At 47.2% G+C, this 12,311-nt stretch overlaps 1 protein-coding gene across 1 annotated transcript in view; it reads right to left on the reverse strand.

Moving 5' to 3' along the window:
- LOC135562556 (protocadherin Fat 3) overlaps window positions 1–12,311 on the reverse strand; it is a gene marked incomplete at its 5' end in the record, with an annotated part of 349,011 nt that overhangs the window by 144,073 nt on the left and 192,627 nt on the right. The window contains 1 exon segment of the mRNA XM_065005063.1: window positions 7,273–7,637. Within this exon segment, the coding sequence (XP_064861135.1) occupies window positions 7,273–7,637 (365 nt within the window).

The following is a 12,311-nucleotide window of genomic DNA, read 5'->3' on the forward strand; positions in this document are numbered from 1 at the left end:
CATAACCTACAACAGTAGTTATTGTATGGCTGGTTATGACACCTACATAAGAGTGTTGAAACTACAACAGTAGTTATTGTATGGCTGGTTATGATACCTACATAAGAGTGTCATAACCTACAACAGTAGTTATTGTATGGCTGGTTATTACACCTACATAAGAGTGTCATAACCCACATAACCTACAACAGTAGTTATTGTATGGCTGGTTATGATACCTACATAAGAGTGTCATAACCTACAACAGTAGTTATTGTATGGCTGTTATAACACCTACATAAGAGTGTCATAACCTACATAACCTACAGCAGTAGTTATTGTATGGCTGGTTATGATACCTACATAAGAGTGTCATAACCTACAACAGTAGTTATTGTATGGCTGGTTATGACACCTACATAAGAGTGTCATAACCTACATAACCTACAGCAGTAGTAATTGTATGGCTGGTTATGATACCTACATAAGAGTGTCATAACCTACAACAGTAGTTATTGTATGGCTGGTTATGACACCTACATAAGAGTGTCATAACCTACATAACCTACAGCAGTAGTTATTGTATGGCTGGTTATGATACCTACATAAGAGTGTTATAACCTACAACAGTAGTTATTGTATGGCTGGTTATGATACCTACATAAGAGTGTCATAACCTACAACAGTAGTTATTGTATGGCTGGTTATGATACCTACATAAGAGTGTCATAACCTACATAACCTACAACAGTAGTTATTGTATGGCTGGTTATGATACCTACATAAGAGTGTCATAACCTACAACAGTAGTTATTGTATGGCTGGTTATAACACCTACATAAGAGAGTGTCATAACCTACAACAGTAGTTATTGTATGGCTGGTTATGATACCTACATAAGAGTGTCATAACCTACAACAGTAGTTATTGTACGGCCGGTTATGATACCTACATAAGAGTGTCATAACCTACAACAGTAGTTATTGTATGGCTGGTTATGACACCTACATAAGAGTGTCATAACCTACATAACCTACAGCAGTAGTTATTGTATGGCTGGTTATAACACCTACATAAGAGTGTCATAACATACAACAGTAGTTATTGTATGGCTGGTTATGACACCTACATAAGAGTGTCATAACCTACAACAGTAGTTATTGTATGGCTGGTTATGATACCTACATAAGAGTGTCAAAACCTACAGCAGTAGTTATTGTATGGCTGGTTATGATACCTACATAAGAGTGTCAAAACCTACATAACCTACAACAGTAGTTATTGTATGGCTGGTTATTACACCTACATAAGAGTGTCATAACCTACAACAGTAGTTATTGTACGGCTGGTTATGAAACCTACATAAGAGTGTCATAACCTACAGCAGTAGTTATTGTATGGCTGGTTATGATACCTACATAAGAGTGTCAAAACCTACATAACCTACAACAGTAGTTATTGTATGGCTGGTTATTATACCTACATAAGAGTGTCATAACCTACAACAGTAGTTATTGTACGGCTGGTTATGAAACCTACATAAGAGTGTCATAACCTACAGCAGTAGTTATTGTATGGCTGGTTATGACACCTACATAAGAGTGTCATAACCTACAGCAGTAGTTATTGTACGGCTGGTTATGATACCTACATAAGAGTGTCATAACCTACATAACCTACAACAGTAGTTATTGTATGGCTGGTTATGATACCTACATAAGAGTGTCATAACCTACAACAGTAGTTATTGTATGGCTGGTTATGACACCTACATAAGAGTGTCATAACCTACAACAGTAGTTATTGTATGGCTGGTTATGATACCTACATAAGAGTGTCATAACCTACAACAGTAGTTATTGTACGGCTGGTTATGACACCTACATAAGAGTGTCATAACCTACAGCAGTAGTTATTGTACGGCTGGTTATGATACCTACATAAGAGTGTCATAACCTACAGCAGTAGTTATTGTACGGCTGGTTATGATACCTACATAAGAGTGTCATAACCTACAACAGTAGTTATTGTATGGCTGGTTATGATACCTACATAAGAGTGTCATAACCTACATAACCTACAACAGTAGTTATTGTATGGCTGGTTATGATACCTACATAAGAGTGTCATAACCTACAACAGTAGTTATTGTACGGCTGGTTATGACACCTACATAAGAGTGTCATAACCTACATAACCTACAACAGTAGTTATTGTATGGCTGGTTATGATACCTACATAAGAGTGTCATAACCTACATAACCTACAACACAAGGTAAAACATTCCATTACTCCATAGCCTACTTGTTTAAGTTATATAAACATTTCTCAAGTTGACCATACTAAAGTCTCATTGTAATTGCGTACATTGACGTCAGACATGCAGCTACCCCAGTGCTCTGTTGCTGATGACTGGGATGAACGTAGGAGCAGATTTCAGGAGCAGGACAAGACACCCTCTATGTGACTGATGACTGGGATGAATGTAGGAGCAGATTTCAGGAGCAGGACAAGACACCCTCTATGTGACTGGGATGAATGTAGGAGCAGATTTCAGGAGCAGGACAAGACACCCTCTATGTGACTGATGACTGGGATGAATGTAGGAGCAGATTTCAGGAGCAGGACAAGACACCCTCTATGTGACTGGGATGAATGTAGGAGCAGATTTCAGGAGCAGGACAAGACACCCTCTATGTGACTGGGATGAATGTAGGAGCAGATTTCAGGAGCAGGACAAGACACCCTCTATGTGACTGGGATGAATGTAGGAGCAGATTTCAGGAGCAGGACAAAACACCCTCTATGTGACTGATGACTGGGATGAATGTAGGAGCAGATTTCAGGAGCAGGACAAGACACCCTCTATGTGACTGATGACTGGGATGAATGTAGGAGCAGATTTCAGGAGCAGGACAAGACCCTCATTGTGACTGATGACTGACATAAGGACATGTACGTGATTGGCCTATCTGGTTTATATGATTATGATGTCATAATGCTTCATGACAGTGTCATAACGTGTATTTTCTACATGTTATTTAAAATATGCTGGGGAAAAAAACATGACTAAAGAATTCATTACAACAACAGACTAAATTTGTACACCCAAACAAGGGCACTGCGTTCATCCACCTCTGGCCTGCTCGCCTCCCTACCACTGAGGAAGTACAGTTCCCGCTCAGCCCAGTCAAAACTGTTCGCTGCTCTGGCCCCCCAATGGTGGAACAAACTCCCTCACGACGCCAGGACAGCGGAGTCAATCACCACCTTCCTGAGACACCTGAAACCCCACCTCTTTAAGGAATACCTAGGATAGGATAAAGTAATCCTTCTCACCCCCCCCCCTTAAAAGACCTAGATGCACTATTGTAAAGTGGCTGTTCCACTGGATGTCATAAGGTGAAGCACCAATTTGTAAGTCGCTCTGGATAAGAGCGTCTGCTAAATGACTTAAATGTAAATGTTAAATGTAAATTTGAGTTTTGACACTCTTATGTAGGTGTCATAACCAACCATTAAATAACAATATATTTCACAACAGGTGAGTTATTATGATATGGTTGTGACTAGTGTATAACATAATATAACATAACGTGTTATGACCTAGGGGTCAAGTAAAGTGATACTGCATTCTTAGTCAGCATAGTAGTGGAAAGGTTTGGGGCAGTAGAGCAGAGGCAGAACACCGTACATCACGGTGAACTAGAGACATGTCAAAATCCACAAGATCAAACTGAAGAGTCCTCAAGAATTCAGGACAAAGGAGGCCAGTCAGTAATGACCAACCTTAAGAGAGCTATGGAGCATCCTGAGAAAGAAGCTCTGCGTAGGGCTGAAAGACGGTGGGAAGAAAGAGCCAAGAAGCGAACTGGCTTCATAGCCAAAATCCCTTTGGCTTCACAAAGGCAGCTGCTAAAGTAGAAGCACAGTGGGAACTTGGCTTGTTCCAAAGAGGAGATCGACCAGCACATGCAGAACACGTACGGCGACCACGACAAGGAGCAGGAGTTGGGTCAGTGTAACATCTTGATAGCACCCAACAGCACCAGTTACAGAGTTGGACCACTATCCTTGCCAGACAGTCCTGACTGATCAACTGCTCTCAGCCAGCTGTCCAGTTCAAGTACTTTTGGGATGGCCTCCCTTTTGCACCGATGTGTTCGGTGGAAAGAAAGAGCCAAGACCTTCTTCACAACGTCCTGTACTTATTTTCAGGAGTGGCTGTAACATCTTGATAGCACCCAACAGCACCAGTCACAGAGTTGGACAACAGGGAGCCACTCCTGAAAATAAGTACAGGACGTTGTGCAGAAGGTCTAGCTCAGCTCCTGGACCAATCGAAGTCCCGTACAAGGTCTACATGTACTGCCCTCTGTTACTCAAGCGGCTCTGGAAGATCCCGGAGGTCATCTGGAGGAGAGGAAAGGTTGAGATTTGATTCCACAACAGTGGAGATTCGCCAAAAGATTTTGGATCTCAAAGGAAGAAGAGTCCAAGAGAATCGGCCAGTTCAGGATCACATTGCTAAGTGTTGAAGGAATGATTTTCTTCAGCATTGTATCGAGGTGACTTGTAGATTGGCTACATCGAACACATCGGTGCAAAAGGGAGGCCATCCCAAAAGTACTTGAACTGAAGAGCTGGCTGAGAGCAGTTGATCAGTCAGGACTGTCTGGCAAGTTCGTCTGGCAAGTTCGGCAAGTTCAAGGTGTGGTTGTATCAGCATGGCATCCTCCCAAGGATAGTCTACTAATCTACGACGTCCCGGTCTCCACTGTCAAGGAATTGGAGAGGAAGGTCAACAGCTATCTCTGAAGGTGGCTGGGATTACCTAGGAGACTGAGCAGCATCGCCTTCTATGGGAACAGCAACAAACAAGTCCCTGAAAGATCAAGGTGACTCGGGCCAGGGAAGTGATACATTACAGGGAGTGGAGTGACCCAAAGGTGGGCTAAGGGAGGATAGTGGTCAATACATGGAGGAAGTGCTACAGGCTGAGTCTCGGCTGCACCACAGTGTTCTGGTGGGAGCATTGACTAAGGGAAGAGCCGGTCTGGGAACCTTCTCTGGGAACCTTCTTTACTACACTCCCAAGGGGAAGGAGAGAAGCAGGTTGGTTCAGGAGGAGCTGATAACAGCTGTGGAAGAGGAGAGGTCCAATAGAGCAGTGGGAATGAGACAGCAAGTGAGACTAGATGAGGTGAGAGCAGGCGGTGGACAGGAAAGTCTTGTGGACTGACCTCTGGCAGGCAGAACCACACTGCATTAAGTACCTGATCCAGGGGGTGCATGATGTCCTACCCAGCTCACCAAACCTGTTCTGCTGTGGGAAAAGTGCATGCCCACTACGCCCCAAGACAGGGACACTGGAGCACATTTTAGGTTGTTGTCCTAAAGCTCTGGGAGGGGGCTGTTATCGCTGGCGCCAGGACAAGGTTCTCAAGACCACTGGACAAGATACACTGCACAGCAATCGGCAACAATAAATAAGCAATCTGCACTAGAATCAGAAGCAATCTGCACAGGAATCAGTAGCAATCTGAAGCAATCTGTACAGGAATCACTGTCGTTCGAGCTGGAGAGAAGCCAGGCTTAGAATCCAAACCACCAGCAGGGATCCTAGCTGCTGCTCTGTCAGGTAACAGCAGACCTGGAGAAACAGCTCAACTTCCCGCAGAATATTCTCAGCACTTTGTGACATCGGCTGATGTAATAAGGGTTTTTATAAATACAGTTGATTGATATTGTCAATACAACCCTGAGACCAGACCATCACCTTGGTCTCAGAGTCCACAATGTCCATCATTATTCTGGAGCTGACAGTGCCATGGAAAGTTTGTCTGGAGGAGGCATATGTGACAATGATGGCAAATACGAGGGACTGCTCATTGACTGCGGGAAGCAGGGTTGGAAGGTGCATGCCTATCGTGGTAGGCTGCAGAAGTCTTGCTGGGCAATCCTTCTACAGAGCCGCCAACACACTCGGCAGCAATGGAGCGAAGAGGAGGAGAGCCATCAGCAGCACCATTGAGGCAGCTGAAAAAGCCTCAAGATACCCCTGGATCAAGAGAGGAGATCCATGGGTGAGCAGCATAATGCCACCAGGACACAAGTCGATGTCTGATCAACCTCGGGTGGGTCACCTGGGCGAGGGCGTCTGATGTTATAAGACCCAAAACACCCTATGACCCCAGGTTACATCACTGATAATGTGTCCAGGAGCATCAAGAGATGTATTCATTCAATTACCTAGAGACATCATGACAACATTACATAGCAACATATTACTAGGAAAATTATACAACTGTCTTAAGCCCAATTTACGCTTTCAGCACCCACATCATCCGCAAGGTCCTCACAAACTACACAGACCAGGAGGACACAGACCAGGAGAACACAGACCAGGAGGAGATAGACCAGAACACAGACTAGAAGAAGACAGACCAGAAGAACACAGACCAGGACACAGACCAGGAGGAGACAGACCAGGAGGAGACAGACCAGGAGAACACAGACCAGGAGGAGACAGACCAGGAGGACACAGACCAGGAGAACACAGACCAGGAGGACCCAGACCAGGAGGAGACAGACCAGGAGGAGACAGACCAGGAGGACCCAGCCCAGGAGGACCCAGACCAGGAGAACACAGACCAGGAGGAGACAGACCAGGAGGACACAGACCAGGAGGACACAGACCAGGAGGAGACAGACCAGGAGGACCCAGACCAGGAGGACCCAGACCAGGAGAACACAGACCAGGAGAACACAGACCAGATTAATAATCCTGGGGGTCCCTGCACCCCTCATTGGTAGTATTAATAATCCTGGGGTTCCCTGCACCTCTCATTGGTAGTATTAATAGTCCCGGGGGTCCCTGCGCCCCAAACTGGTAGTATTAATACTCCCGGGGTCCCTGCACCCCAGATTGGTAGTATTAATACTCCTGGGGGTCCCTGCGCCCCCAAACTGGTAGTATTAATACTCCCGGGGTCCCTGCTCCCCGGCTTGGTGGTATTAATACTCCGGGGGGTCCCTGCACCCCAAATTGGTAGAATTAATACTCCTGGGAGTCCCTGCACCCCAACCCGGTATTATTAATACTCCTGGGAGTCCCTGCACCACAGATTCGGAAAGACAAAATACCTATCAAGCTACCCTGCAAACAAACATTTGTCGTTTGGACTTCCTCAGAACGTCAGGAAATTGTGTCATAGTCCCCTGGACGTCCTTAGGACGTCCCCTGTTTGCTGGGTGGTCAACTGTATTGTAATATTTTTTGTAGCCTTATACCTGAGTCTATTTGCATCACAGCTGTCAGCGTCAGAGGCCTGGACGCAGGTCACAAACTGTCCCCTGGGGGCCAGCTCGCTTAAGTACACTTCGTACAGCGATTGGCTGAAGGAAGGAGGGTTGTCGTTGGTGTCTGTAACCAAAACCATGACATTGACCTCGCTGCTCAGGGCAGGGTCGCCGCTGTCGGTTGCCCTGATGATGAAGGTGTATTGTTGCATGGTTTCGTAGTCGAGCGTGCGTGCGGTGAGGATCAGTCCGCTGCTGCTATCGATGTGGAAGAAGTCGGTACTGTTGTAGACATCTGACAGGATCTGGTAGCGGACCAACGAGTTACGCTCTGAGTCACTGTCCAACGCCAACACCTGGGGGAAGAGATATATGTAATTTAGTCGAAGTGGTCCTCAAACGCTCAACGTTATTGTTATTGATTCACTGACACATCAAGCCGACGTGAGATGTATTTATATCATTACATTCAGTGGTTTCCTGTTTCAGTTGTTGTCATCTATCACCCACCAGTACTTAGAGAGTTCCTCAATGAACTTGACATCTTGGTAAGCTTATTTCCTCGACGATGGCTCAGCGTTCTTCAACCTCCTGAAGTCTGCCTTCGATTCATTTCTTTCCAACTCTCTCGTTCCCATCCTTGCCTCCCAGTCCCCTCCCACTCACAAGGCAGGCAATACGCTTGACCTCACCTTTTCCCAGTCCCCTCCCACACACAAGGCAGGCAATACGCTTGACCTCACCTTTTCCCAGTCCCCTACCACTCATAAGACAGGCAATACGCTTGACCTCACCTTTTCCCAGTCCCCTACTCACAAGACAGGCAATACGCTTGACCTCATCTTTTCCCGGTCCCCACCCACTTTCTCAGTCCCCTCCCACTTTCCCAGTCCCCTCCCACTTTCCCGGTCCCCTCCCAATTTCCCAGTCCCCTCCCACTTTCCCGGTCCCCTTCCACTTTCCCGGTCCCCTCCCACTTTCCCAGTCCCCTCCCACTTTCCCAGTCCCCTCCCACTTTCCCAGTCCCCTTCCTCTCACAAGGCAGAAGAGTAAAGGTTACCTCACCCTTTCCCAGTCCCCTCCCACTTTCCCGGGCCACTCCCACTTTCCCGGTCCCCTCCCACTTTCCCATTCCCCTCCCACTCACAAAGCAGAAGAGTAAAGGTTACCTCATCTTTACTATTCAGTCAAAGACTCAATCATGGACACTCTTACTGACAGTTGTAGCTGCTTTGTGTGATGTATTGTTGTTGTCTCTACCTTCTTGCCCTTTGTGCTGTTGTCTGTACCCAATAATGTTTCTACCATGTTTTGTGCTGCTACCATGGTGTGCTGCTATCATGTTGTTGTCATGTTGTGTTACTACCGTGCTGTGTTGTTGTCATGTTGTGTTACTACCGTGCTGTGTTGTTGTCTTAGTATCTATCTCTTTATGTAGTGTTGTCTCTCTTGTCGTGATGTGTGTTTTGTCCTACAATTCTAATTTAAATATTTATTTTTAATCCCAGGCCCCATTCCATGCAGGAGGCCATTTGACTTTTGTTAGGCCGTCATGGTAAACAATAATTTGTTCTTAATTTACATGCCTAGTTCAATAAAGGTTCAATAAATAAATACTAGAGGCCGTTATTAATACTCCTACTAATCTCACTACACCCCCCCCCTCCAGGTCTCTGTTCTCCTACTAATCTCACTACACCCCCCCCCCTCCAGGTCTCTGTTCTCCTACTAGTCTCACTGTAACCCCCCTCCAGGTCTCTGTTCTCCTACTAATCTCACTGTAACCCCCCCCAGGTCTCTGTTCTCCTACTAATCTCACTGTAACCCCTCCAGGTCTCTGTTCTCCTACTAATCTCACTGTAACCCCCTCCAGGTCTCTGTTCTCCTACTAATCTCACTGCAACCCCTCCAGGTCTCTGTTCTCCTACTAATCTCACTGTAACCCCTCCAGGTCTCTGTTCTCCTACTAGTCTCACTACACCCCCCTCCAGGTCTCTGTTCTCCTACTAATCTCACTGCAACCCCTCCAGGTCTCTCTGTTCTCCTACTAATCTCACTACACCCCCCAGGTCTCTGTTCTCCTACTAATCTCACTACACCCCCTCCAGGTCTCTGTTCTCCTACTAATCTCACTGTAACCCCTCCAGGTCTCTGTTCTCCTACTAATCTCACTGTAACCCCCTCCAGGTCTCTGTTCTCCTACTAATCTCACTACCCCCCCTCCAGGTCTCTGTTCTCCTACTAATCTCACTACCCCCCCCCAGGTCTCTGTTCTCCTACTAATCTCACTACCCCCCTCCAGGTCTCTGTTCTCCTACTAATCTCACTACCCCCCCCAGGTCTCTGTTCTCCTACTAATCTCACTACACCCCCTCCAGGTCTCTGTTCTCCTACTAATCTCACTGCACCCCCCCAGGTCTCTGTTATCCTACTAATCTCACTGTAACCCCTCCAGGTCTCTGTTCTCCTACTAATCTCACTGTAACCCCTCCAGGTCTCTGTTCTCCTACTAATCTCACTGTAACCCCCCCCCCTCCAGGTCTCTGTTCTCCTACTAATCTCACTGTAACCCCCCTCCAGGTCTCTGTTCTCCTACTAATCTCACTGTAACCCCCTCCAGGTCTCTGTTCTCCTACTAATCTCACTGTAACCCCCTCCAGGTCTCTGTTCTCCTACTAATCTCACTGTAACCCCCTCCAGGTCTCTGTTCTCCTACTAATCTCACTGTAACCCCCCTCCAGGTCTCTGTTCTCCTACTAATCTCACTGTAACCCCCTCCAGGTCTCTGTTCTCCTACTAATCTCACTGTAACCCCTCCAGGTCTCTGTTATCCTACTAATCTCACTGTAACCCCCTCCAGGTCTCTGTTCTCCTACTAATCGCACTGTAACCCCCTCCAGGTCTCTGTTCTCCTACTAGTCTCACTGTAATCCCCTCCAGGTCTCTGTTCTCCTACTAATCGCACTGTAACCCCCCTCCAGGTCTCTGTTCTCCTACTAATCTCACTGTAACCCCCCCCAGGTCTCTGTTCTCCTACTAATCTCCCTGTAACCCCCTCCAGGTCTCTGTTCTCCTACTAATCTCCCTGTAACCCCCTCCAGGTCTCTGTTCTCCTACTAATCGCACTGTAACCCCCTCCAGGTCTCTGTTCTCCTACTAATCCTGTAACCCCTCCAGGTCTCTGTTCTCCTACTAATCTCACTACACCCCCCTCCAGGTCTCTGTTCTCCTACTAATTGTACTGTAACCCCTCCAGGTCTCTGTTCTCCTACTAATCTCACTGTAACCCCTCCAGGTCTCTGTTCTCCTACTAATCTCACTGTAACCCCTCCAGGTCTCTGTTCTCCTACTAATCTCACTGTACCCCTCCAGGTCTCTGTTCTCCTACTAATCTCACTGTAACCCCTCCAGGTCTCTGTTCTCCTACTAATCTCACTGTACCCCCTCCAGGTCTCTGTTCTCCTACTAATCTCACTGTAACCCCTCCAGGTCTCTGTTCTCCTACTAATCTCACTGTGACCCCCTCAGGTCTCTGTTCTCCTACTAATCTAACTGTAACCCCTCCAGGTCTCTGTTCTCCTACTAATCTCACTGTAACCCCCCTCCAGGTCTCTGTTCTCCTACTAATCTCACTCTAACCTCCTCCAGGTCTCTGTTCTCCTACTAATCTCACTGTAACCCCCCTCCAGGTCTCTGTTCTACTACTAATCTCACTGTAACCCCCCAGGTCTCTGTTCTCCTACTAATCTCACTGTAACCCCTCCAGGTCTCTGTTCTCCTACTAATCTCACTGTAACCCCCCTCCAGGTCTCTGTTCTCCTACTAATCTCACTCTAACCTCCTCCAGGTCTCTGTTCTCCTACTAATCTCACTGTAACCCCCTCCAGGTCTCTGTTCTCCTACTAGTCTCACTGTAACCCCCCTCCAGGTCTCTGTTCTCCTACTAATCTCACTGTTACCCCCCCCCCCCTCCAGGTCTCTGTTCTCCTACTAATCTCACTGTAACCCCTCCAGGTCTCTGTTCTCCTACTAATCTCACTGTAACCCCTCCAGGTCTCTGTTCTCCTACTAATCTCACTGTAACCCCCTCCAGGTCTCTGTTCTCCTACTAATCTCACTGTAACCCCTCCAGGTCTCTGTTCTCCTACTAATCTCACTACACCCCCCTCCAGGTCTCTGTTCTCCTACTAGTCTCACTGCACCCCCCCCTCCAGGTCTCTGTTCTCCTACTAGTCTCACTGCACCCCCCTCCAGGTCTCTGTTCTCCTACTAGTCTCACTACACCCCCCCTCCAGGTCTCTGTTCTCCTACTAGTCTCACTACACACCCCCTCCAGGTCTCTGTTCTCCTACTAGTCTCACTACACCCCCCCCGGTCTCTGTTCTCCTACTAGTCTCACTACACCCCCTCCAGGTCTCTGTTCTCCTACTAGTCTCACTACACCCCCCTCCAGGTCTCTGTTCTCCTACTAGTCTCACTACACCCCCTCCAGGTCTCTGTTCTCCTACTAATCTCACTGTAACCCCCTCCAGGTCTCTGTTCTCCTACTAATCTCACTGTAACCCCCTCCAGGTGTCTGTTCTCCTATTAATCTCACTGTAACCCCCTCCAGGTCTCTGTTCTCCTACTAATCTCACTGTAATCCCCCTCCAGGTCTCTGTTCTCCTACTAATCTCACTGTAACCCCCTCCAGGTCTCTGTTCTCCTACTAATCTCACTGTAACCCCCCTCCAGGTCTCTGTTCTCCTACTAGTCTCACTACACCCCCCCTCCAGGTCTCTGTTCTCCTACTAATCTCACTGTACCCCCTCCAGGTCTCTGTTCTCCTACTAATCTCACTGTAACCCCCTCCAGGTCTCTGTTCTCCTACTAATCTCACTGTAACCCCCTCCAGGTGTCTGTTCTCCTATTAATCTCACTGTAACCCCTCCAGGTCTCTGTTCTCCTACTAATCTCACTGTAATCCCCTCCAGGTCTCTGTTCTCCTACTAATCTCACTGTAACCCCTCCAGGTCTCTGTTCTCCTACTA

Source organism: Oncorhynchus nerka, linkage group LG19 (assembly GCF_034236695.1).
Source record: "Oncorhynchus nerka isolate Pitt River linkage group LG19, Oner_Uvic_2.0, whole genome shotgun sequence".
Taxonomy (NCBI): domain Eukaryota; kingdom Metazoa; phylum Chordata; class Actinopteri; order Salmoniformes; family Salmonidae; genus Oncorhynchus; species Oncorhynchus nerka.